The 26,152-nt window shown below is 35.0% G+C and overlaps 2 protein-coding genes across 7 annotated transcripts in view; one reads left to right on the forward strand and one right to left on the reverse strand.

Annotated features, from left to right (window-relative positions):
* LOC115236749 (metalloproteinase inhibitor 4) overlaps positions 1 to 19,449 on the forward strand; it is a 34,773-nt gene extending 15,324 nt beyond the window's left edge. Inside the window, exons 1-6 of one of the 6 annotated variants that reach the window (XM_029809408.1) lie at positions 6,604 to 6,806; positions 14,790 to 14,841; positions 15,691 to 15,817; positions 16,173 to 16,255; positions 16,373 to 16,603; positions 17,433 to 19,449. In XM_029809408.1, coding sequence (XP_029665268.1) covers positions 15,691 to 15,817; positions 16,173 to 16,255; positions 16,373 to 16,603; positions 17,433 to 17,654 — 663 coding nt within the window. In that variant the 5' untranslated portion in view covers positions 6,604 to 6,806; positions 14,790 to 14,841 and the 3' untranslated portion in view covers positions 17,655 to 19,449. Of the gene's footprint in view, positions 1 to 6,603; positions 6,807 to 6,826; positions 6,957 to 14,789; positions 14,842 to 15,690; positions 15,818 to 16,172; positions 16,256 to 16,372; positions 16,604 to 17,432 lie in introns of those variants that run through there. The other 5 variants (XM_029809410.1, XM_029809411.1, XM_029809406.1 and 2 more) reach the window with 5 other exon arrangements.
* LOC115236795 (synapsin) overlaps positions 1 to 26,152 on the reverse strand; it is a 54,664-nt gene that overhangs the window by 23,312 nt on the left and 5,200 nt on the right. Inside the window, exons 2-6 of the mRNA XM_029809486.1 lie at positions 23,058 to 23,227; positions 20,614 to 20,941; positions 19,922 to 20,175; positions 19,500 to 19,635; positions 19,123 to 19,227 (exon numbers count right to left, since the gene is read on the reverse strand). Coding sequence (XP_029665346.1) covers positions 19,123 to 19,227; positions 19,500 to 19,635; positions 19,922 to 20,175; positions 20,614 to 20,941; positions 23,058 to 23,227 — 993 coding nt within the window. The remainder of the gene's footprint in view (positions 1 to 19,122; positions 19,228 to 19,499; positions 19,636 to 19,921; positions 20,176 to 20,613; positions 20,942 to 23,057; positions 23,228 to 26,152) is intronic.

A 26,152-nucleotide genomic window follows, 5' to 3' on the forward strand; every position in this document is an offset into this window, starting at 1 on the left:
GTGGCTTACGAAATACCACGTGGCATCGCGCACCGAGGTGTGGTCCCTCTTCGCGTTTTCTCTCGTTACATCATCGCGAATATACACGGTTGGTCTAGTTATGCACTCTCCGTGTTGATTGACATTCTTAAATCTCGTTCTTCTGCATCGTGCATGATTTCATCCTTTCACGCGAATGCGAGGAATCTTCTTTCCATGAACTAGGTTGTGTTATCTCATGGCGGAATTTAATCGGCATTCTCGCTTATTACCCGGCAGCTTCGCCGGAAGGCGAAGATTGATTGCATTACGCCGATATCTCTTGAATGTCGTAGCCTCCTCATTTATCGATGCTTATTAATCGAATAAAACTTTTATCAGATTGGTATAGAGAATCTGTATAATTATTGATTTTATAATAATTATAGAAAGAATGATGTAGAAAGGCGTAACCAAAGGCGTATTGGAAATCGAAGTTTGACAACAACAGCGCTTAAAAGCCTCTCTCTTGAGATACACATATATACTTGCAATGACATTAGCTTGTCTTGTTCTGAATGAAATAAAACACCGTTCTTTTAATGGCACATATTTGCATTTACCGTGCGTCACATGTGTATGGTTACTGATTGCCCGTTTTGTTTCTATAATTACTTGGATATATGCCCAAGGCCCGATATTGGGCGTAGTATTTTGATGCTATAGCGTACGTCATACGTTACGGAGTATCATCACGCACAGTAATCCATTAAATAATGTGTTATATAAAGCAAATAATTACTTGTATTATCGCATTAAGATCCATATCTTTTATTAGCCATGACATAATTGAAATATATCATGAATCTTCTATCATAAAGATACCAAGACATCGCACAATTGCACGATTTGCGAACTCACGTTTAAACTACACATAAAAATTATGAAGATGCATCTGTTTTAAATTAGAATAGAAAATATGAATCAAACATTGTGGTGCCTTTAATTATATTATTTCTGGTAATATTATTACACTACAGAAATTGCATGATATTATAATTACACCCCTTTAAAAATTAAAAATTAAGAAATAGATTAAATTATTTAAAACCTCATTATATTTCCTAGGAAAAAAAGAAAATAATTTTTATGATCTAAGTGTGCGTATGTACGCTTTTAAGATAAGGAGAATTTACAACCGTACGTACATTATCTCGTTATGTACACAGAACGAGCCACTATTCTGTATGATAATTTCGAGTACGCGGAAGACCTTCGCTCGTTTCTTGCGATTTTAGGGTGTCTTTTTGCGACGCGTGTCAAATGATACCGCGCGTCGGCGGTTCTTGAAAGCCAGCAACGACGTCTGCCGCGTTCTTTCGTGACCTAACTAATGCGTAGCTTTACTACGCATGACTCAGCGGCCAACAATCTCATTCACCGAAGAACGAGAATCGCGATAAGCGCGCATAAAACACTTTCGCAACGTCGCTTCCGAGAAGAGGAAAATTTCTAGGATGGGAAAGCGTTTTGCTAATTGGAGCCATTCGTTAATCGCGCGATATCTCGTTACTTCCTCTCCTCTTCGCGGCGATATGAAGACTTTTACTATGCGTAATAGAAAGCATGTGATACGACCAGTATCCAGCTGAGAATCGAGAAAGTTGAGACTCGAAATTGATTGTTGAGAGTTTAAGAAAATTGAGAATATTGAAAGTTGAAACTTCAATATCGAAACTTGCAGTTTAAAGTATTAAAGTTTGAGAGTTAGATATTAAAAGTTGAAAATTAAGAGTTAACATCTGAGAAAGAAGTACGCGTTTGAAAGAAGAAGTACGCCGAGCGTTACACTGATGTGAGCTAAAAGCTGAAATTCGAGAATATATACGGACGAAATCGGGCTCGAAATTATTGTGTGTTTAGGTTTCCTTGGTGAAATCAGTCACGCAAATAGTATACGTGCGTCAATGGTGTTTTGGATTGCTTTCCATCGCCCACTCGTTCTCGTACTTAGAAACGGTCGCAACGCAGAATGCATGGCGCGTCGTGCGCCCGAGAATGATCTCATCTGCTATTGCCACGGATTTATGGAGTCTCAGTGGGTGGCTGATAGCTCTGTTTCGAAAAATGCTCGATGAAACTTATCCCGATACGGCGTTCGATCGAGGTATCAATATCAATTATACGACACGGAACCGTCATCGCTCATTGAATCTCGTCGTTCGCTCCGTTGTCGGTCATACTCGCACTATTTCCGCGAAGCGGGGCTGTAAAATTATATTAGAAATGATGCACGATGCTGATTCGCGCGATTTATGAATTGCCGATGTGTGGGATCTTATCGCCGGTTTTAGAAGCGACCATTGATCAATCCGCGGTGACGTTGTGATTTATGCCCCATCACGACTTTAGCATCATTTGAATGAAGAAGAACCCATCTGGGAGTCCTTCGCGCAGTTACTTCACACACATCGCTCTTTGGCCCTAACCGACATACTAAAAGGGGACGTTTATTTCTAGTGAATGCCGATTCACATCTTTAATTAAATTTTTTAATAAATTTTTGTATTTACAACATTGTTCTTATCTAGAGTATTGTTAAAAGAATGAAAACAGAATTTTAAACAACATTTATGTGCTAAATGATATTGTCGGCTCGATTGCTTTGATCTTAACCAAGTTTCTAAAATATAGGACATATATAATGAGAGAGGGGGTTGTTAATCTACCGTTACATTCCACAAGACACCAATAGGACAGATGACCGCTCTATTTTCTCTTCTTGACGATATAAATAGATTCTTCGATACTCTCTTCGTGACTCGAAACTTGGCTGTTGTGTTTCGAGTAAGCTTCTTATTTCTCTTTTTCTTAGTGCCAGTGAAAAATATCTAGCCGTCTATTCTAGTGCTGTCAACTGCTTTATATATTTCCGCGCGTATTTTACGATATTCGAATTTCACTGGGAAATTCTGGCGTGTCAACACGTTGTATCGAGATACCAAATTTCTTGATGGTAGGATTTACATTACATTTGCATAAATTGTTCACTGCATGAAAGTAAAATATCAATATACGTTTTTTTAATACTTTCTATCGAAATCAAGATTAATATAAAATATCAATTTTATCTAATAAAAGTATTAATATGCTGCCAGTTTCTGTTCTAAATAATTTTTTAATGTATTTTTTCATATTTTGTTAAATTTTAAAATACTAATTTTGAAGATAAAATTATTAAAATATTTTAGAAAAGCGAAACTTTAATATCTTGATGGTTTCGTGATACGATTAGCATCTCTTTCGGCGTCGACTTTGTATCTGTCTTATCAAATCGCGAGACGCTCCAGATTTACTTCACAAGAATGCCGACATTCTCGGAATGAGAGGAGGATGGCAAATTCCTCCGAGCATCCGATGCAGTTGTAGCAGCCAACTCCTTCTTGGTGGCTGACCACAATTTAAATGCCGAGAAAGAATAAACTCACACACAGGTTGCGGTTGCGTGACCTCGCACGGGTGAAAATTACAATTTCATGTAATTTGTTGATGCGGACGCGTTTAATTATTCCCCCGCTAAACGAATGCGCATAAATGCATGAAAGTGATTAACGTCCCAGAATAGATGCTTTTTGCGTATTCCTTGTGTAACGCGGGCAACTTTAAAAGTATTCAAGCACTGTTCTCATTAGCAATTAGGACAGATAGTAGTCGACCGCAATCCGATTAGTGTCTATTGTCTCTCTACTCAAATTCTACACGAAAACTCACATAGAATAGCTTGAAATGAGATCATAAGTCGATTTTTCCTGATTTATAATGATGCATATAAATACCAAATTTTAGAAAAATCTTAATAATAAAAATTTTTGCCCGATATATATAATTATTATATATATTTATGAATATAAAATTGAAGAAGATATGTTTCGACTGTGAACCAGTTTTAACAATCAATGATGTAAAAATGTCAATTTGGATTTATAATAATATGTTTGAGACTTACTAGTACTTAATAACGCGCGAAAATTTATCTAATTAAATATGTTTGAGGTACAGATATTATCTCAAGGTTTCATTCTGTGTGAATCATCGTACATACATTTCTTTATACATTCGTGTTCAGTAATTCAACTTTTTATTTGTAAACGATGATTAATCATAAAAATATTTCAAAGCGATAAAAATTTCAGATACGATAATGTATTAAGTGCTGAATAGGACTCCTATTTTCTTCTCACTTATCGTTAAAATGCGGCACGATTTTCTTCGTAAGTGATCGATATCCAAAGCGAGATAATTTCCGCGAAGCCGCATAAGCGGACCTTAGATACTTGCTACTGCGAGCGAAAACGATATGAAGTCGTCGATAAAAATAAATTTTGTTGACATTAAACATAAATCGACCAGCGAAACGATGCGACCGCCCACGTCTGACATAGATCGGTCTGCAACTACTGCACGAGGAGATGCAATGAAATTTTGAATGTACGTATGGTAAAAAAGCCGATTTACATAAACACATTTTTACAATAACGTACGAAGATTAGCAAGTTTTTTTGTACGCATAGATGTATCTCGTAGAATGTTATTGCCAAGTTTAAGGTTGACCGAGAGTATCTGCGTTATATGTGTTAAGTTCACGCCAATTTATATTGCACTTTCACTTTAGCCAATGTAGTATAGAACGAAGATTGACGTATTACGAAGATATAGCGCGGTATATCTTAATAAAAACATTAATAACCACCGCGTATAATTTGCATGTTTATCGGTATTTGCATAACAGCACGATGATTCATATCGCAAATATTGAAGTATATTCGCGGATAAACAGATCAACACGATTATTGGAATTAATTTCCTTATTTGAATATGTGTTTCAATGTGTATTTTGACATAAATTTCAACGCGAATTTTTAATGTGTACGAGTAATAAATAATTAATCTCACAATATATCGATTTATCTTAAAATTTTTTATGTAACATTGATTTAACACAGTATTAATTATAATCATATTTTATTTTTAATTGAAACAAAATGTATTATTGTATATATATATACAGCTTCCGGCTATTTTAAATCGTGTCGTGAATATTACACTTCTTTTTCCAAGATATCAAAATTGTATTATTATTTTTTTATATAGATTCAAAATCTTTTTTTTTTTTTTTTTGTTTTGATATATATATATTATTCTAACATATATAAATGTGTGTGTTACTAGTGATGGTGTCACATTCCTCGTCGGTTTAACTTGCCAACCCAATCTCACACACACGCAATGCATGCAACACGTAACGTAACCGCGGGTTTATCTGATGCGCTTCCGAGCATGACGATGAATTGCATGACGCAATGTCCAAATTTATGATTAATCGAGCCATCCACACAGTGCGCGTCTGCATTTGCGACTTGTTTCGCACAGATCCGTCTCGAAAGAAGATAAATGTAATTGCAAAGAAACAGTAATTTTATTAGTACATTGTCTTAATAACTTATTTGATATATATATTCAAGAGAGAATTAGATATTTAAAACACCAAACTATAATCTAATGTTATAACGTATAATTGTAACGCGAATAGTATACTTTTTTCCATTCGGTTGAAGCTTATGACTTGTCCTGTTTTATAATCTTTTTTAATCTTTATCTTTAAATTAGCAATCCAATTTAAATCCTATAGTAAAATTAACCTATAATTAATTAAAAAACAAAGCTTTTAGCTGTATAGCAATTAAACAAGTATGGTAATTCCAGGACATTATTTATTTATAATTTGAGTTGTATATACTTCTCCACAAATATACTGAAAAACTCAGTTATACAGTATACATACGGAAGAGTAAAGCTAATTTGCAGATTTGTATCCGTTTCCGTTAAAGATTTATTTTATTCTCGGAAGTTAATTTGTTTTTCATGAGGATTACATTTTCTTAAGTTAGATCTTCCTTAATAAATTTTATTTCTATTTTGTGTTTTTGTGTAAATACACCTACTCGTATATTTTTTTCATAGCATGATTGTTGACTGATCGTTCGAGCGCTAACTGACCCGCTTCGACCGGTGAAATGCGAGGTAATCATTTGCTTATCTGATGCACTTCAACGCATCCGGAGTACATTACACGACTGCACTACCGAATTCATCAGGCGATGAATTATCGGCTTCGTCCATTTACATTTTTTTTTATTGATATACGAGGATACATCGAGTTATTAATTCTCAGAAATATCGTATATTTTATCACGTATCGATCATTCCAATACAATTAAATCGCATGAGATATTTTATAATAATTATGGCTGACCATCGATCATCTCTCATCAAAATACGAGATCGATTATTTAAGTCCTCGTAATAATCACGTGTTCCGTCACGATGAGATCGATTTTTCGGCAAGCCTCCACTTTCTGAGAGAAAAAAAAAACGCGGTCGTTCCCTCACGATTCATTTCCCGACCATAACGGACGGGATACATGACGCAACGTCCGAAAGTCACATGATTAATCGAGAACCGAGATGCCTCTTGCGTCTACGGCTCGCTCCGGTCAGCCGGTCTTCCTGTTCCTTTTTCGGAGCACACGCGTCGTGCCGGGAATCGCGAATGCACCGGCATCACGCTGCACGCAAATGGCATATGAGCTCAGAGGCTCTGTTCACGCGTGCACGCATGTACGGATGCTGGCCGGCCGTGGAATATAATAGCGGTAATACGTTGGAACTGGGGCAGTCTTGCTTTGACGCGCGTCTTAGGAACTTCCACCTGCGTAGTGCGTTCGTCGCGCGAAAATTTACGAGCACGTCGCACCGTGCGTGTTATTTCGTCCTGGGCATTTCTCGAGGTTAGTGTCTCGACGTTAAATGACAAATGAAAGTATGCGGTTCCCCATACGGTGTCGTAAGTAGGTCTCGAAGAAAAGTTCTCGCGTATCTAAAGCGTTATCCGAGTGTCTGATCGCCAGTGCGTTTCGAATGGTGTTGCGCGAAACAAGGTAGCATTTCACAAATATTTGTTGGATGTTCATATAATATTTTTACATGTTTATATTTTGTCTATCTTTTGAATTAATTATGATCTTTCGCAATTAAAAGAAATCATTACTTTCTTTGTTATGATTACTTTGTTAAATCTATTAAATTATATGTGTGTGTGTTTCGAATATGTGTGTCTCTTTTTCTATCTTTTTACATATTTATCTATTTATCTAAAATAATAGTTGATATAAAATATTAAAGGATGAGTAATGTTAATTCACGTGTGATGACGTCTGTTTTAATTTCGGATTATCCGATCCGTTATCTGAGCGCGAGTGATTTTAATTAACGCTACCGCGAACCTCTCCTGATTAATCCCCAGCTGTAATGGACTATAAACTGTATAAGCGAATGTATCGGGTTGCACTCAACTACATTCAACTCGCGTGGCATTACTGTGATGAGTCTGGATACGCGATGGTCCATTAAAGAGTAAAAGATACTTTTCCGCCACTTTATACGCCGTCCACTTATTCAATGAAGACAATCTTAAGTTGGATGTATTTTCTCTCAAACTTGATAAAGCTGCTTCTACGATCAATCGATTATATTAATTTTATGTATATTTATATCGTAATGACACATTCTGCAATGATTTATAAGACAGATATATAGTTATTAAATTTACATTCCAGACGCGTACACATTTTTTGCGACGTTATCTGCTTAAGGGAAAACGAATATATACTCGTATCCTCGTTTTATATCATATATATTTTAGTACTCTAATTAATTTCCTGAATATAACACTAACCATCACTTATAATGTCACGTCGTGGTCGCGATGATGCAGGTACTCAATACATCTGATTGATCAAACGCATAATTAATACGCATCTGCATACATTGGCGTCGATACCTTCTTATCGTATATCTGTAAGACATATCGAACAGAATCGCATATGTTCCCAAAATATCAAAATTTTAACGCGTTTTAAGTATTTCATTAAATTTATAGTAAACCTCAAATTTTTGTCATAGCATTTATAAAAATTAAAAAACAATGAAAACGTGACACATTTAATTACTTTATAAATATATTTTAATATATTCAATCGTATTAAACATATTTCAATATATAATTTCAATTACTATAAAAATTATCCTGCGTCTTTTAATGAGCGTTTAATGGAGATTTTAAATTCATAAAAACTATAATTTATAAAAACTGCTCAATGCTTTTACATACAAATTTGTTGATTTAATTCGGATTTATTTCGGATGTGATCGTGACTAAATTATCAAATAGAAAGATTTTGAAAAATTGGTTATCTGTGTCGTGAAATACAAATTATCTCAAACAATTACTGACAGCAAAACGCGATAACGATAACATCTTGGAGTCTATATTCTTGCCTGTCTGTAGCCACATTCAATGTATTTTCTGTTACGTAATGCGGCACCACTCTCACAATTCGCAGACTTGCACGCCTTATCGTCTGATGTCATATAGTTACAATTTCACAATGATCGTTCAAGTCTGAGGTCTAGTGCGGCGCGTTGTCTAGTGCAGTTTCATGTCTTTTGCGGTTTCATTCAAGAAATATGATATCACTGATACTGATACAGAAGGTTCTATATCGATTGATTTATCTTGTCGTCGAATTATCGCCTTTTTCATCAGTTTCTATTCTTCATAATCGAGGTTCATTTTTGATATATTAGTTTTAATAAAAATGACCTTTTTGTTAAAACAACTCCAATTTCTTACTTTTATAAATTTTATTAGATATTAAAAGCAATAATATCTGGTATCTAGGGGAGACTATTAAAATTTTTAATTAAAAGCAGGGAAGATTGATGATGATAAGAAATCTTAAAATTGCTGCGAAAAAGATTTTACATCTGTTTATATTTATATACATTATCATTATATACGTATTCAAAGAAATGTCTTCGAGAACCATGCGGGCCATGTGCAACGATACTGGCACTTGGATTAATTATATAGCAATGGCTCGTGTGAATGGCAATACAGCAACATAGACAAAGATTACACTTGAGAGCCTCTGTCCGGTATTTAGTCTGCAGGATGATAATTACCAACAACATAATTGCAATGATTCGCGTGCTCTCGTTAGATGCACGATGGGATTATTGTGTTTCATGAATCTCTGTCGAGCGGATATCGCGACGCGGACTGCACTTTGGCACTAATCACATGCATGAATAATTCAATGTGATCAAGCAACGCCAATATTAACATAACGTATAACAATATTATAATTATTAATAGTAATAGATATTAATATTAGTAGATAGAGAGAGAGAAAGAGAAAAGTCGCACGCTTTAATTACATCTACTATATCATTCTGTGATATTCAAGATTTTTTTTTTTTTTTATTATATTTAGTATATCTATAACTTCAACGAACAAATTCCCCCCACTTTTCAGTCTCTTTCTCAATTATAACGTATTTCTCGTTATAACGTGGATCGAATTAAGCCCTACTATCTCAAATTGATTATTGGATACGATTATTAAAATCCTATTACACATCTCATTTATAATCTACGCCGCAAGTCCGACATGAGATATTCTTGACCATTCGAACAACGGGTTTATTTCGGCCGATTCAGGGAGGCTGCTTACGACACGCCGCTGAAAGTTCGAAAGTTGGTCAGGTCGATATTCATGCATATAAATAAATACGCGCTCGCGCGATCAGTAATGAAAACCGGCACCGGCGACGATGCGCCGAAAGGAATAATCGATGTCGGGCCGATTGACGCGGTCGGCCGCTAATTCACTGAAAGATTTAACTGCGGCGAGTACGGAGGCACGTTAATACGATACAAGAGTGCGGGAATTAATGAGTATGTAAATGCGTACTGGCCGAGAAAGGTCTGTCGAATAAAGTATATGACACTTTGATGCTGTGATCGCCATCGCAGAATAGTTTCCCGCAAAATACGAGATCGTGTTTGAGACGCGGTTCTCAAAAACATTGATATTCTCCGTAAAAAGTATGTTAAATATTTCTTATCTTTCCAATCTTTCATCGATCCCGCATGTTTCAGATTTACATATCAGAATGACAACCTGATCGTTAGCATAATTAAGCACAAAAATAATAAAAGATTAAAATATGCAATTTTTTAATATTTAATATTACATGCTTTGTTCATAAATAAATAATTAAGCTTCTAAATAAATTTTTGAAAAATTGAGATTTGCGTGAATTTAAATAAATCTTACAATTTTTTATTGTTTAATTGCATTCTGAAAATTATTGGCTTTTTATTCTTAATTATCTACAAATAAATATCAATTTAAAAAATAATATTAAATTAATCAACAAATGTGCAATTAAAATTAAAAGCCAACCTTTTGAAACATTTTATATTTGTAAGACTTAGAATTGTTCGTAATTTAATTAAGTACATGTGTATAGTACAATACGAATTACAATGATGTCTGCGAAAACAATCTTCTCATCTTGTAATTACGACAACTACAATCCCAGACGTTTATTACGAGTCAGGCTCATCCGAGTTGAAACATTTGAAAATAAAAAGAAAAACTCTGGGCGCGCGCAAAGTACATCATGTAAATGCAAACCGCGTCGACGAGCGCGACGGTGTAGTAATTTAGGTTTACAGAGCAAGCGAATTTAATCGAGGGCCCGCCCACGAGTCGACAATGAGGCTCGTAACTTTCGGCGGTGAAGGGCGCTATTCTTTTCGATTTGATGGGATTACCGGTCGACGGGTCGACCCGTGTCTGCTCCGTGGAGCATGTCACAATGGCGAGCCGTGGCCGTCATGGACGGCGCCTCGAAAAGCGAGAGGGACGAGATCAAGAAAGAAACGATCGCACATTGTTCGCGCACGATCCAATGCCGTAAACGCACGGCTACCGTAGAAAAGTGGAATATTTTCATCCGTATGTTTAATTCCACAAACGTGCCCGGTTAAATTCCTTCGGCGATCCATTCAGCGACTGAATTCCACGCTCGACGTTTGACTCAACGACGAACCTGGTTCAAGATTGTCCATAAATCTCGACGAAACGTGCGGGAATTTATACACGCGAACGAGAGAACGATGCCGAAAGACGTCTCGCCACGCAATTTTATGTACTACTCGCGGGGGGATGGTTCCCCATAATTCGAACAAGTAATAAAAATCATGCGTGTCTGATGATTTTAGTGCGCGCGCGCAATCAGCATTAAAGCCGTCTCTCGTGATTTCTTAATAATGAAATCGCCTCGGCGATCACCCGATCGTAAATATTTCGATATTATCGCGACGTCGTTACTCTCGCGTTTACGATTTCTGCCAAAACACGCGTAAATCATCGTCGCTGAGTCGGATGGAGCGGACAAAGGATGTAATTTTATTTTAATAAAATCGTGATCTATAATTATGTTTACACGAAGAGTCGCGCGAGAAAGGCTGCTGTGGAATACATACTGTTGCCCTGTTGAAAGGAGTAACAAACGTGTTTTACTTAATCATGAGTTTAGCGACTATAATTTCGGGATCGCATGATGATAAATATCACTCTCGCGTTGTGAAAGAACACATTTGTCATCGTGTGTCTTTGCCATATTTTTTTTTTTTAGAAGGAAAATGTTAATTGAACAGGTTTCGTTACTTCTATAGATCCTGTCTGGACAAATATATCCCTGTTAATTAGCGGTTTCACCATGCATCGGTTGAAATCGAAGATTTCGTATGCGAATTTTTTCATACTAATTCTAAACAGCAATAAATATCAACTGTAAATAATTTTTTCTATGTTTATAGAACATTTTTCGAGATAAAATAAATCTTCCAAATTCATTTTTTTTCTCAGAAATTAAACGACTTAATAAAACGCAGGATATATAAAAGAAGCTACTGGAGAAATAATTTGCAAAATATTTACGTTGCGATTGATTTTATAGTTTACGTATATCGCTTACGGCGCGCGAATATACGTATCGCGTTACAAATTTCTGCTGAAGAAAGGTCCAAGGTGCAATGTTGCAAGGTGCTGAATCTAGACATACCTATGTATATTCGATGCGACACTGATGCAACAATAAGATGTTAGTCTTGAATAAGGCTAAATTGGCAAATAAAAGAGCAGTTTTGAGTGAGTTATTTTTTTTTATGACAATGCACTGCTTAAGAAGCTGTTTTTTGTTCAGGAAAAAGATTTTATTGAACAAATATATCTTTTCACGTTGTTTATTTTAATCAATGAATCAGCAACATAAATTAATGCTTTTCATGAGTCATTATAATAAAAAACGAAAACTATCGAAAAGTACTTTGTTTGAAATCCTAAAATCCGATGTGTGTTAAAAGTTTATACTAATTCATAATTTCTTTCGTATGTAGATACACTTAGATTACCATAAATATGAGATGTATACACAGCTCGACACACTCTCGTTTACATTTAACAATCTTTCGCTTTAATCAAAGTTTAAAATTAATTGGTGCAGCTCGTTTGCTTATTTATAGTCTGAAGAGTTTTTGCAGCAGGCAGGAATTATGGATCATAAATTACATTGTATAATCTGTCTCAGCTTCCAACATTATATACACTTCAACCCAATATATAATCGAAAAGCAATAATTATTGTCTTATTTACAATGAAATACATAATATGAAATTTGTTTAATTATGAAGATTGATTTAAATGGTTTGTGTAAATTATGGGATTGTACAAAATTATTTTTTGTTCCCGATTAGATTCATATTTAACAATTTATAAACAAATAGAGATATATATTTGTTCTTTAATCAAATTATAATTTTCTAAATAGTACAATCCCAATATTGAGCAGAAATCAATTAACTATTGGAGAACTCTCTTTCTCCGATTTATATGTTAACATCCAATTCCCCGTGAATTCTATAACCGTGAAGAGAAAAGGCGCCGCGCTCAGCATCCATTTGCCATAGGATTTTAGCCGCGGATAAACGCAAACGCATAGCCGTGTAATCACGCGTACGATTACGATGTTCACCGCCACCAGCGTCGCGGCTTCGGTTTACGGGGTCGCGAGGAGAATCCTGAATCGTGTGACGAATCTCGCGGCACCGTGTCATCGTCATCACGATGCGTCACAAGGCGTGGAACACCGGCAGACGTATACGCACCATGGTATTTATTGTCGCAGACGGAAATAAAAGTAATGCGAGAGTATATACGTATACGGCAGGCGTCTCGACTGCCTGTGTGACATCAGCCCCTTAATCAATCCGTTTTGCATGATGATGCATGAAGCGCATTCGGCGAATGTCTCGCGAGAACGTTCATCTGGGTGTGGACGCGACAAACGTTGCCCATATAAATCCTTTTGTCAACGCATCGTGAAATCTCGATTATCTGAGCACAGTTTAATGATACAATATTTCGCTTGATTCAACATTTGATTTTGGCAATTTTTATTTTTTTTTTACTTTTTTTTTGCACAATTATCTCACCAATTTTATTTCTTTTTGTAACTTATTCTTCTTTGCTAAAAATGATTGGATTTGAACGCGATCAATAAACCTTCCTGTGCTATGACCTCGCTTTTTAAAGCGGTCGATAAATTTTCCTGCGGGCAAGCCACTTTGGTACCTTACTGCTTGTAATCGAAAACGAGTCGAGGAAATAAATTCGCATAAGCGTACGTCAAGTGATGATTACCGAGAATGAAACCTATGATATTACGCGATCCGTGTGCATTGTATACAAAGTATATAAAATCATGCATTTTCTCTCGATTATATATATTCGACAAAATGAGACAAATTTGTTTCAATGTGAAAACATATCCATTTGTCTATTAAGTTTGTCTATTATATAATAAGAGTAAATATTATTTTTGTATATTAATATTATTTTTATTTTATACATTATAGATTTATTTTTATTGTATATCTTTTTATGTACAGAATTAAAGTTCGCATATATTGTATGTAGTAATTATTCCTAATAATCTTAATAGCATGGGCGAACGAAATTATCATTATGATCGTCGGGATATACCGGTATTATTACCGATTGTTACGTCTATCGTAACAATAAGTACAGCCTTGTCTCTTTACGATATATCGCGGCGGATTTCACGGAGAATTGTTCGAAGAAAGACGAGCGGACACAAAGATTCCATGCAAATCCGGTAGGCGCAAAAAACTTGGGATATCATAAACGTAACTCGCGAAGCTAGGAATATAACGTATCAGCGATAAAGCGATATCCAACCGATTCTCTCGCGTATTTCAATATTCATGGTGAATCTCAGAATCAAGAATTATCAGAAGGCAGTATTGGAATATCATTACGTCTATCGAAAGTCCGATCACCGTGTTGCATAAATTTCGCATAAAGTTTTAATATATATGCTTCCTTTATATCTGTCAGATTGACAAGTATTTTCATCGTCACGGTGCGTTATTCTATCGGAGAATCGTTCCTCTCTAAGAATTTTTCATAACAAGAGAAATGTGAAAAACAGAAGGAGATATTTTTCATACATTCTTTATACATTATATTGAAATTTTTCTCCTTTATTATATAGAATATTACGAATATTTTACTTCTTGATTATAAATCGCCAATTTATTAAAACAAATCAATGTAGCTTACTTGAATTAACATTTCGTCAGAAAATGTGTTGATAGTAATAAATATAACGTAGATATCTGAAAAGGTTAATCAAATTAATATTTGATACGAATCGTTCATAATCTAGATTGATGTTTATTTTTATTATGACGGTAGAACGCATCAATGAGACATTTTTGGCCGCGTAAAGTGTTTCTAGATCGCTTTGATTACCGTTTTGCATCTATGTTTAGATCACGTTCAGCTGGCGACGATAAACTAGGTCGGATTAACGCGCTTCCTTGAGTAAGTTTTCCATTCTTTACTAAAGAAGACTCTTCTTCATGTCATCTTTTCTTATATACTTCATAAATACCGTGGACTATCGGATTCTAGCAAGCACCAACCACGATGATATTGCAACAATCGATACTCTAATAGAGTATTTGGCAATATGTAACATTCGTTACATAACGTTATATTGAAATGCAGACGGTATATGTTATTGTTTACGGACCAATCTGCAATTTAATTATTGTACGCCGCAATCTCCGATTGGGGATGTAAATACAATTAGTTATTAGTTATTTTCACTGACATTTATTTGATCAAACATTGAAAATTGTACATATGGTGAGTTGAAAATGTGGAATAGAGAACCATTTGACTGTCAAATACCACACGTGATTGATGTGGCATTTAAATCAAATAATAATAATCAATATCAATTTTATGATAGTATTTGTCGGAGAAAGTATTGTATCTCCCACTTCCTCTTCTCTCGAAATTATTTCAAGGTAAATATATATTTTACAATCGCAAGTTGCCAAGCGTCAGGCGTCAGGCGTCTCTCATCATATACGACAAGTAACGAGTTGCCTGAATAACTTGAATGCTTGTAACCGGATTTCGCGGATAAACGGATTTTCCGCATACATAGCGGTTTATTGCATCGCGTTACGCGCGTTTTATCTCACGGTGGTTAAATTACGTTGTGTCACCTTGATACCGACATATTAGATACATGTTGGAATGCACTTGTCAAAATTTTACGCGAAGAAAGCAGTTTAGCGATAAAAATACGATCGTTCTATAGTACCCGATAGATATCTGACTTGTTATAAGTAATGTATTCGAATTTTTTACTTTTATCAGATGTGGCGATTACTTCTATGGACACACTTTCTGCTGCTAACCGTGCTGCTAGCACCGGTGCAGAAGGTTGCAGCATGCAGCTGTGCACAGGCCCACCCTCAAACCAAATTTTGTGAATCGGATTTCGGTACGATTATAATTTTATGGTTAATAACATTTTTTTGATATCATAAATATTATATAATATGAAATATATAAATTTTATGATCTTATTTTATGTAGAATGTAATATCTATAACTAACATATTGATGTTTCACTCTTTCGATATAATAACATTTCAATGGAAAGATTTTGAATATCTAATACAAAAGTACGATAATTGTAAATGTTCTTCGCGATAAAAATATTTTATATATCAATATCTGTCTAATGTGTCAGCTACAGCTTTTGTAAAATATGAGATGATTACGCACTAAATAACAGCGAAATTCACTTTGCGGCTTTCGTAAAAATCGCGGTTAACGACACTCCTTTGTCACAGTCGCTGTGGTGAGGGTGAAAAAGGTGCTCCCCGTGAACGAGTACGAGATCGCTTACAAGGTCAAGATAAACAGGGTCTTCAAGGTGTGTATTATGTGCCGGTGAAACGTCACGTGCGCAAGGAGACATTCGTCACGTTCATCGCGAAATGTAATCCAGTAGTTTAATCATACGTCTTTTCTTCTTCTTTTTCACCCGCAGTCCAACCCAAAAGCCGACGTGGCTCTGATGCAAAACCTTTTACGGACTCCGTCCTCGGACTCGATGTGCGGCGTGACACTAAAAGTCGGCGAAACGTACGTTCTCAACGGAAGAATCGTCTCGGGACAAGCATTCATATCGTTCTGCGGGCTCTCGATAAGATGGGCCGATACGACCAGTAGGCAACGCAAAGGATTACGACAACTCTATCAACAGGGATGCGTGTGCGACGTAAGTATTGGATTATTTTATCCGTGAGATTTCAAATTAATCAATTTCATATATTAATTTTTTGATACTGAAAAAATCGCGTATCTAAAATTTAAAGTTTTAAAATTTTAACTTTCAAATTTTCTTGCCAAGGATGATGGTTATTATAATCTTTCGAAATTTGCTTGTTTTTTATGATATAATACGAAGTATTTTCCATGACTATAATTAAATTTGCTTACTATCTGCGTGTTTGAAGATGAGGAGACTAGTATTTTTTCAATAAATAAAATTAAATTGAGGAGAGACTTATAAATCAAGTGCAATATCAAATATTTTTTCCGATTGATTCCGTGAAGCTCAATTCACGTAAGGATTAAAACAATAAATCATTTACGCTATAAATCTCTGCCGATTTTATACATCCGAGAACGCTTCTCAAAAATGGAGTGCCCTTTCCATGACTATAATTAAATTTGCTTACTATCTGCGTGTTTGAAGATGAGGAGACTAGTATTTTTCCAATAAATAAATTAAATTGAGGAGAGACTTATAAATCAAGTGCAATATCAAATATTTTTTCCGATTGATTCCGTGAAGCTCAATTCACGTAAGGATTAAAACAATAAATCATTTACGCTATAAATCTCTGCCGATTTTATACATCCGAGAACGCTTCTCAAAAATGGAGTGCCCTAAAAATATACATGCGCGAGCGGCGGGCTGCTGCACGAATGCGCATTCGTTCGATCATAGCTGACTTCTGCGAAAGAGTCGCGAATTTATGCGACTGAGAATACAAAATCGCGAGAGGGAGCGTGAAAAGAATGGCCTGGTTTTTGTATCGCAGATTCTGTATACACACTGGAGGCGCAAGGGAGCCGTGCTAGAGTCCAGCGGCGGAAAACGCTGTCTGTGGGAGAGCACACCAGGCCCCCAGGATTGCCAAGAAAAATATGGCGTGTGCATGGCGGTACCCGGTGGCTGCTCTTGGATACCCTCGGTCCCGTACAAAAATTGCATCAAAGAATATCAGCGTCAACGCGATCAGCAGAGGTCGCGGGAACCTTAATCGATAGCGTGTTCTCGCGACGGCAACAGTTAAATCTATCAATCTGTCGTAAAACGCGTGCCTGTTAATTAATTTAATTGAACACGTCGAAGATAATTGAGTCATTGAGAGGCAAAATGGTATAGTTTAATGGTACTAGCTTAATGGAAAATTCAACGGTGTATTATTACACAGAGAGATGCACGAGATTAAAAAAATCCGTTCCTTGTTTTTTTCCTTTTTGCATTATTTATTAAAAACAATAATATATTTAACGGTAAATTTCTTCTCTACTTGATACTTTTATACTAGTATTTTTGAATATAAAATTTGTTTAAGAAAAATAATAATATGTTAGATTCTTTTCAAACGGAGAACAGCTTGGTAAACTTGTAAACACTTTACTTGAGCGACACAATTATGTATGTCGATTATTAATGATAATATATTAATCTTCATATATTAATTTTTATAGATTTTTTAGATTTTGATGGACTTATCGTTTGTTAAATTACTTGTAATTTAACAACAAAATCAGGTAATTTTTATAATTTTATTAACTTGAGATATTTACTATAACAAACAAAGTAGTTGATTATTGGTAGGTCTAACTGATGTTAGTGCAATCGATTCTTAATTATTCGATTATTATTAACGTGAGATAAGTTTGCAGCGTTTAAGTATTTACTGTGAATAGGTCGTTGATAGCCGATGTGCGTTTTGTTACTGAAATATATATAAGCGACCTACTTTCACGGTTATTCTGTCTTAGCAAGTTGTATATATTATATTGTTAATGTATATTGCGCATCCCCTTAAATTATTCAACTATCGTTTCGTTGTACGTAGAATCTTAGACGTTATATAAAATTTTACTCGTATTTTATTATATTTCGTAATATTTTTTTATGTGCGTTTTTAGATTTAAATTAGATTATGACATTGCATATATATTTGTTGTTTACACGGATTATTATTTACGATTGTCAGATGAAATCAAAAGCTTGGAATGTTTGAATTCATAATTTTATAATTTTAAACGTAAAAGAGAGATTTTTTAATTATATTGTAGGCACATTTAACATTTGATTTCAATCATTGTTGTATACAATGGCAATTTTTCTTTAAATAAAAATATTTTAAGTGGATTAAAATTTAGAATAAAATCAGAAAAATATGCAAAATTTTTATAAATTTTTGATCGAAAGAAGATCGAGAGATGAATTTTGTATGTATGTTTTAATTTAATTCTCTCTCTCTCTCTTAAATGTAATAATTTTATAAGTGTTATATGTGACATGTAGAATAAAAATAAACGAAAACAATTGTCCTTACAGGCATGCTTTGATTAAAATATGTTATTTTAGACGATATTTTCCTGATGATGCATTCTGTTTATCGGGTATAATATTTTTCTAACGATGATTGTTTGCGTTTTAAAAGAAAAAATAATGTGTTGAACAAATATTCATCAATTGATTTTACTCACCATTTCACGATGATAAGGATAATAACTCTGTTCGATCAGGGGGAAGCTGTCTTTACCCAAACGACGTTGTAAACCCAGCAGGTGTGCAAATACCCATGGTTTGTCCTATTTCGTAGAACACGTAGTAATTATTGAAAGGTTCGATCATATATTCCGTATAAAAGGGATATGTATGATAAAATCAATAGAAAAGATATGTATAGCATTGGGTGCGGAATTTTTCGCACATAAAGAGCATATATTTAAATTTTTATCATTTTTATCATTATCTTTAAATAATAATGTCTGTATTCCAAATATAGAATAAAAACCTTGCACTTTTTTATGTAAAAGTGAAAATAGAAAAACTATAATATAATAATAAAGATAAATGTTACCTGGAAGTTGTAAATTGCTGTAAGATTATTAACGCTGGGTACGCCGCCGTACATCAGACCCAGAAGGAGATTTTTATAATCTTCTCCAGCATCCCGCAGATTTTGTCGTATCAATACGAAATCAGGCTTGAAGGATCTAATGACAAATATCAATTCACATTTTCTCTGCTCGATGATAGTGATACTTTGAACAAAATTTTCATTTCGATTTCGCGTAATTTAGATTATTATTTATCATTATATTTAAAGAAGATATGTGTATATCAATATTAATTTTATAAATTTTAAAATGTTTAATTTATTTCTCAATACTTATTTATTTATTAAAGTGTAGACTGAATGCAAAATTATATTAATCATGCAATGTCGTTTAATGCTAAAAAGTATTGGAATGTAAAAACGCATTTTTCTGTTTCTCTTACCGAATGACTTTGGTCCCGTTACGATAGACAGCCATGGACACAACGGTGCCTGCCTCGCTAGCTGTAAGGGACAGTTCGCGAAATTCCGCCTGCTCCACGCGAATCTCATAATCGCCGTGCAGTCTACGACCCCGGAAATATTTGCTCCAGTCGGTGTTCTGGTCGTCGATCACCAACAGAGTGAAGCATCGGTCTTTGCTGTATGACGGGCCTCTGGTTGCGCCAGATACCGCCGCTCCCAAAATAGAAGCACCCTACACGTCATTTTAACTGTCAAACACTGTAACACTCTGCTTTCATAACCGTACAATATAGTGACCAGCTACACGCGAAAGATATCTTGACTATAATTAAATACTGACATGAGCAATATATTAGTATATTTAACTTATCAGTATATTTCGAGAAAAAAAAAATTCGGATATTTGTTTGTAAGGCAATACATTTAAATCGAAAGCTATCGCGATATTTTAGAATGTTATTGATGCAATCAGAATAATATTATATCTCTGCTTTTTGACTGTAGTTATAATAATGTTGAGTGATAGAACTATCGTTTCTCGTTGTACCACACTCAAAAAAATGTCTTGCTGATATATTTGCTGTGGTTACAATACCACTTTTTTGAGTGCAGCCAATTTCTGTCAGGCAAAAGTGTTAGATAATAAAAGCAGAGGCTAAAATTAACTTGCCTGGTCGCGAGCGGCGCCGGTTAAGCTCTGCACTCGCTGGAGCAGACTCTCCCGTGTTTTCGCCGGCGAGGACGGCGCGCTGGTGGTTCGCGAGCCAGGTCTCAGGTTAAGACTGAGATCGCCGCCGATGGGCTGCGGCGGTCCCTGAGGTGGCGCGCCCGGGATGGGCGGCTGAGACGGCGGCGGTATCGGGCCCGGTTGGGACTGCAAGGGTCGCTCCGGCACCGCTTGATACGGTTGAGACGAGTCCTGCCGACCCACGGTGGCCAGCCCAGGATCCGCGTTGGGCTCATCGTCGAGCTCCGAGCTTAGATCCCCTGACGAGAACCTGGAAGACAAGCTATGGTGGTCGTCGTGATAATGACAATCGGTCGGAAAGACCGCACGCTTACACCGTCGTGTTTGACTGCGCTAAGTGCACATCGATCACAGCCATTTGATGGGTTGAGGAATATGGAGATGATGTCGGCGATGAGATCGGCAGTCACTAATCGGCCGGTGTTACATGCTTGGCGCGGATGTCTATTTCAGCTAAACAGTCACGGTGCTGGAAGCACGAAGTATGATGACATGTTCGTTGTTTTTATCTGTAAAAGGACCTTTTTCCCCATGATAAGTGACTTGTTTCGCATGGAATAAAACGAGCACCGAGGCGCGAACGATGCAAGGTAACCACACGAAACCACATCGTTGCGCATTTACGTCATCATTGACTCACATTGCCAAGCGTCCGTGTGATTTCTCGTCGTAAATAAAAGCGGGCGAGATAAAAGACACGATATCGCTGATGGGGAGAGGGATAGCGGCTTTATGCTAACGTTGCCAGGTGTAAAGCAATATTAACGCGATGCCTTGATATCGTAGCGTGCGTCCAGGCTGCTGTATTCGGGGCAATGCTGGAAGCGGTATTTTTAACGAGCCACATGCATACATTCAGATTTGTCGAAAACACAAAAACCTTGGATTTATTAATTATTATAACAATATCAAGATACTCTTGTGTTAAATAATAACTTTTTTAACGCTTTACTTTTAAAAGATAGAAGTTCTCAAAAATAGTAATATAATTTTTTCTGATATATATAAAATTTCCCTTCTCCTCTTTAATATTAACAACACTTGGCAAAAATGTCGCAGAATGTTCAGAGAATACCGATGTTTCTTACTTTTAGAAATTCTTTCATTAATTTATTGGTATAGATCTTTTTTATAATTTATGTTATATAATTTTAGTTAATTTGTCTTTTTTTTTAAATATATATTCTGAATGGAAATATATTAGATAACCGACGAAAAGAAAATAAAGATGAGACAGAAAATAGCGTAGAATTATTTTTAAAATACACATTGTAAAATAGCTATAATTTCAAGAGAATATAGAGATTATTCTCGTATTAAAGCAACAGAACTTGAGTTTACCTAAAACCACAATATTATTCTCAAACTCTGTTTTAAACTTTCGCATCTCACTTTACATTATTACTTCGCTACTCGTTGGGTTGGAAACCCTCGCGTCGCGTTTCAGTGACTATCCCAATTCTCAACACCATAACTTTGACATGTGTTGCTGGTACGGCGCTTGCTTAACGACCGACTCAGGTAAACTCGCTCGTATCCGGCTAATTGGACAGAGAAATTCATTTTCCCATCACGGGCACATTACGAGAGCCGGTGAGAACCCATGGAATATTGAGATACGGCGCATAACGTTTTAACATCCAATCATTATCATGTGTATCCTGATGTGCGTAAATAATACGATATAAGAAAATCGATGTAAGAGCTACTGATAAAAAAATTCTGCCCGTTTCGCCGATATACGTGATACATAAGCTTTCATCAAATATGCCTTTTAACATATTCACATATTCTCGAGCGAGATGGAGCGGATGTTTATGATCAAAATGTTTTCATATTAGAATTTAATTAAAAAAATTTACACTTGCACTTTATCCGATAACAGTATATGAATGCTAACCGTAATTACATTAAAAGCGCATTTCCATAAAAATTATATTAAAATGAAAATATATAAAAACGCTATTCGTATATCTATAAATTATCTCTTATATTTATTATCTAATATAATGTTAACAACGAAGACCGAATTAGAATAAATTGTTTGTTTCATTTGCAAACCTTATTATCTATGCAATTAAGAAATTTTTCATACAAGAAAATTGGCGAAAAATAATATAATATAATCGCAAAATTTCGGATTATTTATATAAATTGTAGATTCAGGCTGACACTTTTCAATTTTTCTAATGTTATATATGTGCGTGTCAATAAAACTACGTAAGATGCATAGGATGATTTCAATTCTTCGAATGTATCAAAGAGTACCGTAAATTAAAGAATCACGAAATTCTTATCGGCTCGACTTTAAATGCCAGCCCTGAAGTTCGGATCCGATGTGACGGCGGTACTTCTAAACGACTTACCTCCGTTTCAGGTAGTTGACATTGGAGGTGAAGGACTGACGAAAACTGGAGAATGAAATGTTGCCGGGTGATGGAGCTGTACCACAGTACTTGGCGCAACCGCCGCGGCCGGTAATCTTGATGGTTACACCGGGCTTGTTGCTACGATGAAACGACTCGCGGTTTCGTCGCTTAAACCGTTAGTCGCGATTTGTAGGATAAATCCCTTTGGTTCTCTCTGTCGTCACGACTGTCTTGTGCTGCTAAGATGATACGATGTCGCGACGCGTGAAATAAGTCGTTCGTTTGTAGATCAATAGATCGTGTCGATGGATCCTGGATCGATCGATGGGCGACTCTCTGCTTGATGCCTCGTGGGATAAACTTCAACGTAAGGTAATCCGAAAGGAAAGGATGAAATAAGAGGAGGTTAGGAAGGAGAAAATAAACAATCCAAGTTGAAATCTGCAACAAGTAAAGGGAAAAATTGCGCGATTGAATTTGCCAGCCGACTTTTTGTAAATTGCAATTGCAGAATTTTTATTAGATAACAAACAAGATTACAAATATATACGAATATTTATATTATTTGGATGCATTGTATAAATTAAAATATGATTTTATTTTTGATATAAAATATTTATGCATACAAAAAATGCTTCACTGTTTGCATTAATTTTACGATATTTGAATATGAGGAATAAATATACATAATTGTATATAAAATTCTACAATATTTCCTAATTTAATAAATGTAAAACTAAAATTAATACAACTATTTCTACACGGTGATATTTCATTATTCAATGCACATCGATTTTATCTTCTGCATCTAAATTTGATTTATTTGATTTACTCGAATATTGAATTCCACAGAACCGAGTATTCAAGTATAGAAATACGCGTTTTGCGTTCAGATTCTTTAAAACTCTAATACAAAAAGCTCTTCCTTTTCGATTCGAGTGGTTTAAATGAAACGACACATTCGTGTCGCGAACAACGTACTTTTATTGCGAGAAACATCTCTTTGTAATTGGGTTTTCTAGTGTATCGAGAACGGTAAGGTAATATCATAAAACAGACTCGTGTTTCTTTTACTTGTATCACGTCATGCTTCGTGCAGACTTGCGCGTATTATTACAGTAATAAAAAACGCGTTAAAAAAACTCGATAAGGATTTAGTTCTTTTAATGAATAATTCAGATTAAATATTGGCGCAGAAATATGCAAGAAACTCCAATAAAAATTTATGAGATTGACATAAAAATAAAAGAACGACTCTCAAACAATATCTAGTCATGTAATTTAAATATTGATTGTTCTGAATTTATTAAAAAAATTGTTGATCATATATTTCTGTTTTCTCTTCTAAACTTATCGCTAGCAATGAAGAGCGTTTCGGAATCACGTATTACGCATTAGGGGAGAAAAATTATGGATGTAACCGGTGTGACCAACGACTCGTATCATAACGCTCGTAAAAAATCGATACTCGCAGCGCGATTTTACTTTGGAATTTCTGAAATGCTTTACGACATCGTGCAAGTAAACCGGCATTTATGTATTCTTGAAACATACGCGCGGCACGAGAATGTTACTTCTATGGCTTACCCGTCGATCGTATCAAACGGGTAGAACGTACCTTCCTTGAGGAGCTCGCGGGATAATTCTATGCTCGTGCGGCGGAAAAAGAAGCGTCGAGGAAGCAATGATACGTTTGGACTGTGTATATTTGTTTCTTACAGGATTCTTCGATAATAGCGATGTCCATGGTTCGCGGAATTGGTGAACTTTGCGTGTAATAATCTTTAGTATTCAACTTTCTCGGGATATCCCTCGAAGAGAGAAACCTCGCGATTTCATTTAATGATTTGAATAAAGACAAAAACAACAGGATATTTCCAAAATAAATACTATACGTCTAGCCAAAAAAGAATAACTCTTTTTTGCATTTTAAGACATTTATCATTGTATAACAACAAAATAGAAAAAAAAATGTCGAAAAACGTCAAGCATGTGAACATGTAATTTAGCATTTTTTAATTTATTTTAATTAAAACTTTTTTTAACTAAGATACAAAAAAAAAAATATTTCAGAAAATAATATGTGAGAAATGATGAAAAATTTTTTAGAACTTGCAGTTTAATAAATATCTGAATTTGATGTATATTCCGTATTTTCTTTCATTATAAGAATATGTTATTCATTTAAGTCTTATGCTGCATTGTAATATTACAGTGATTTTACTTTATTTACGAGTTTATTATTTCAAGAGATTCAAATCAGGCGAAAGTAAAACAGAAAATTATATGGAGAAGAACTGTATAAACTAATGAGAAATGAATTAATCTCTATTCTTATATATAAATGTTATACTTGTATAACATATTGCAAATTTCTCAACTTGATGCAATATAAGCTCTGTGAATATAGCAATTATCAATTAGATTGCAAAGCGGTAAACGGATTACACACACAGCTTTTACATGTTGATTAATTATTCTCAGATCAACTTCATCAAGCATTTTACACGCACAATATTGTTGCAAGCATCGAATGGCTTTAATAATTATGTAATAGGATCAAAACATTATATAATATAAATGATAAGTTATTTAACAATAAAATCCTGTAAAGTTAAATATGTGAAAACGGAATAAAAAAAAGTTAAATACTTATTAAAATATGTTATATAAGAGTCAGACATATACTGGATAAAGCTAAAAATGATCAAATTAATTATTTATTCATGTTTTATTTCAATAATGCTAGATAAAGATTAAATTGACGAGAGTTTTGTGGAGTAATGATCATCTAATGTTCTGAACAATGATTGAATACTATTTAATATTAGCGAGTAGGTTACAACGTAATTTGCAAATAATACCGTTTAATACAATCTAAGATATTATACTGATTGTGCAAATAATTATATTTTAATTTTCCATTCTGACATTTACCTACCAGTAAAACTACTGATAGTGTAAATATAAAATATAGAAATCAATATACTCGACTCTCTAAAGTCTAGCCGGGCGGATGTTAAATTTAATGAGAAATTTATCGAGCGCGAATGTATTAATTATCTTGATATTCGTATTGGATTTAATGCAAA

The sequence above is a fragment of the Formica exsecta genome, unplaced genomic scaffold (assembly GCF_003651465.1).
Source record: "Formica exsecta isolate Colony F162 unplaced genomic scaffold, ASM365146v1 scaffold26, whole genome shotgun sequence".
Taxonomy (NCBI): domain Eukaryota; kingdom Metazoa; phylum Arthropoda; class Insecta; order Hymenoptera; family Formicidae; genus Formica; species Formica exsecta.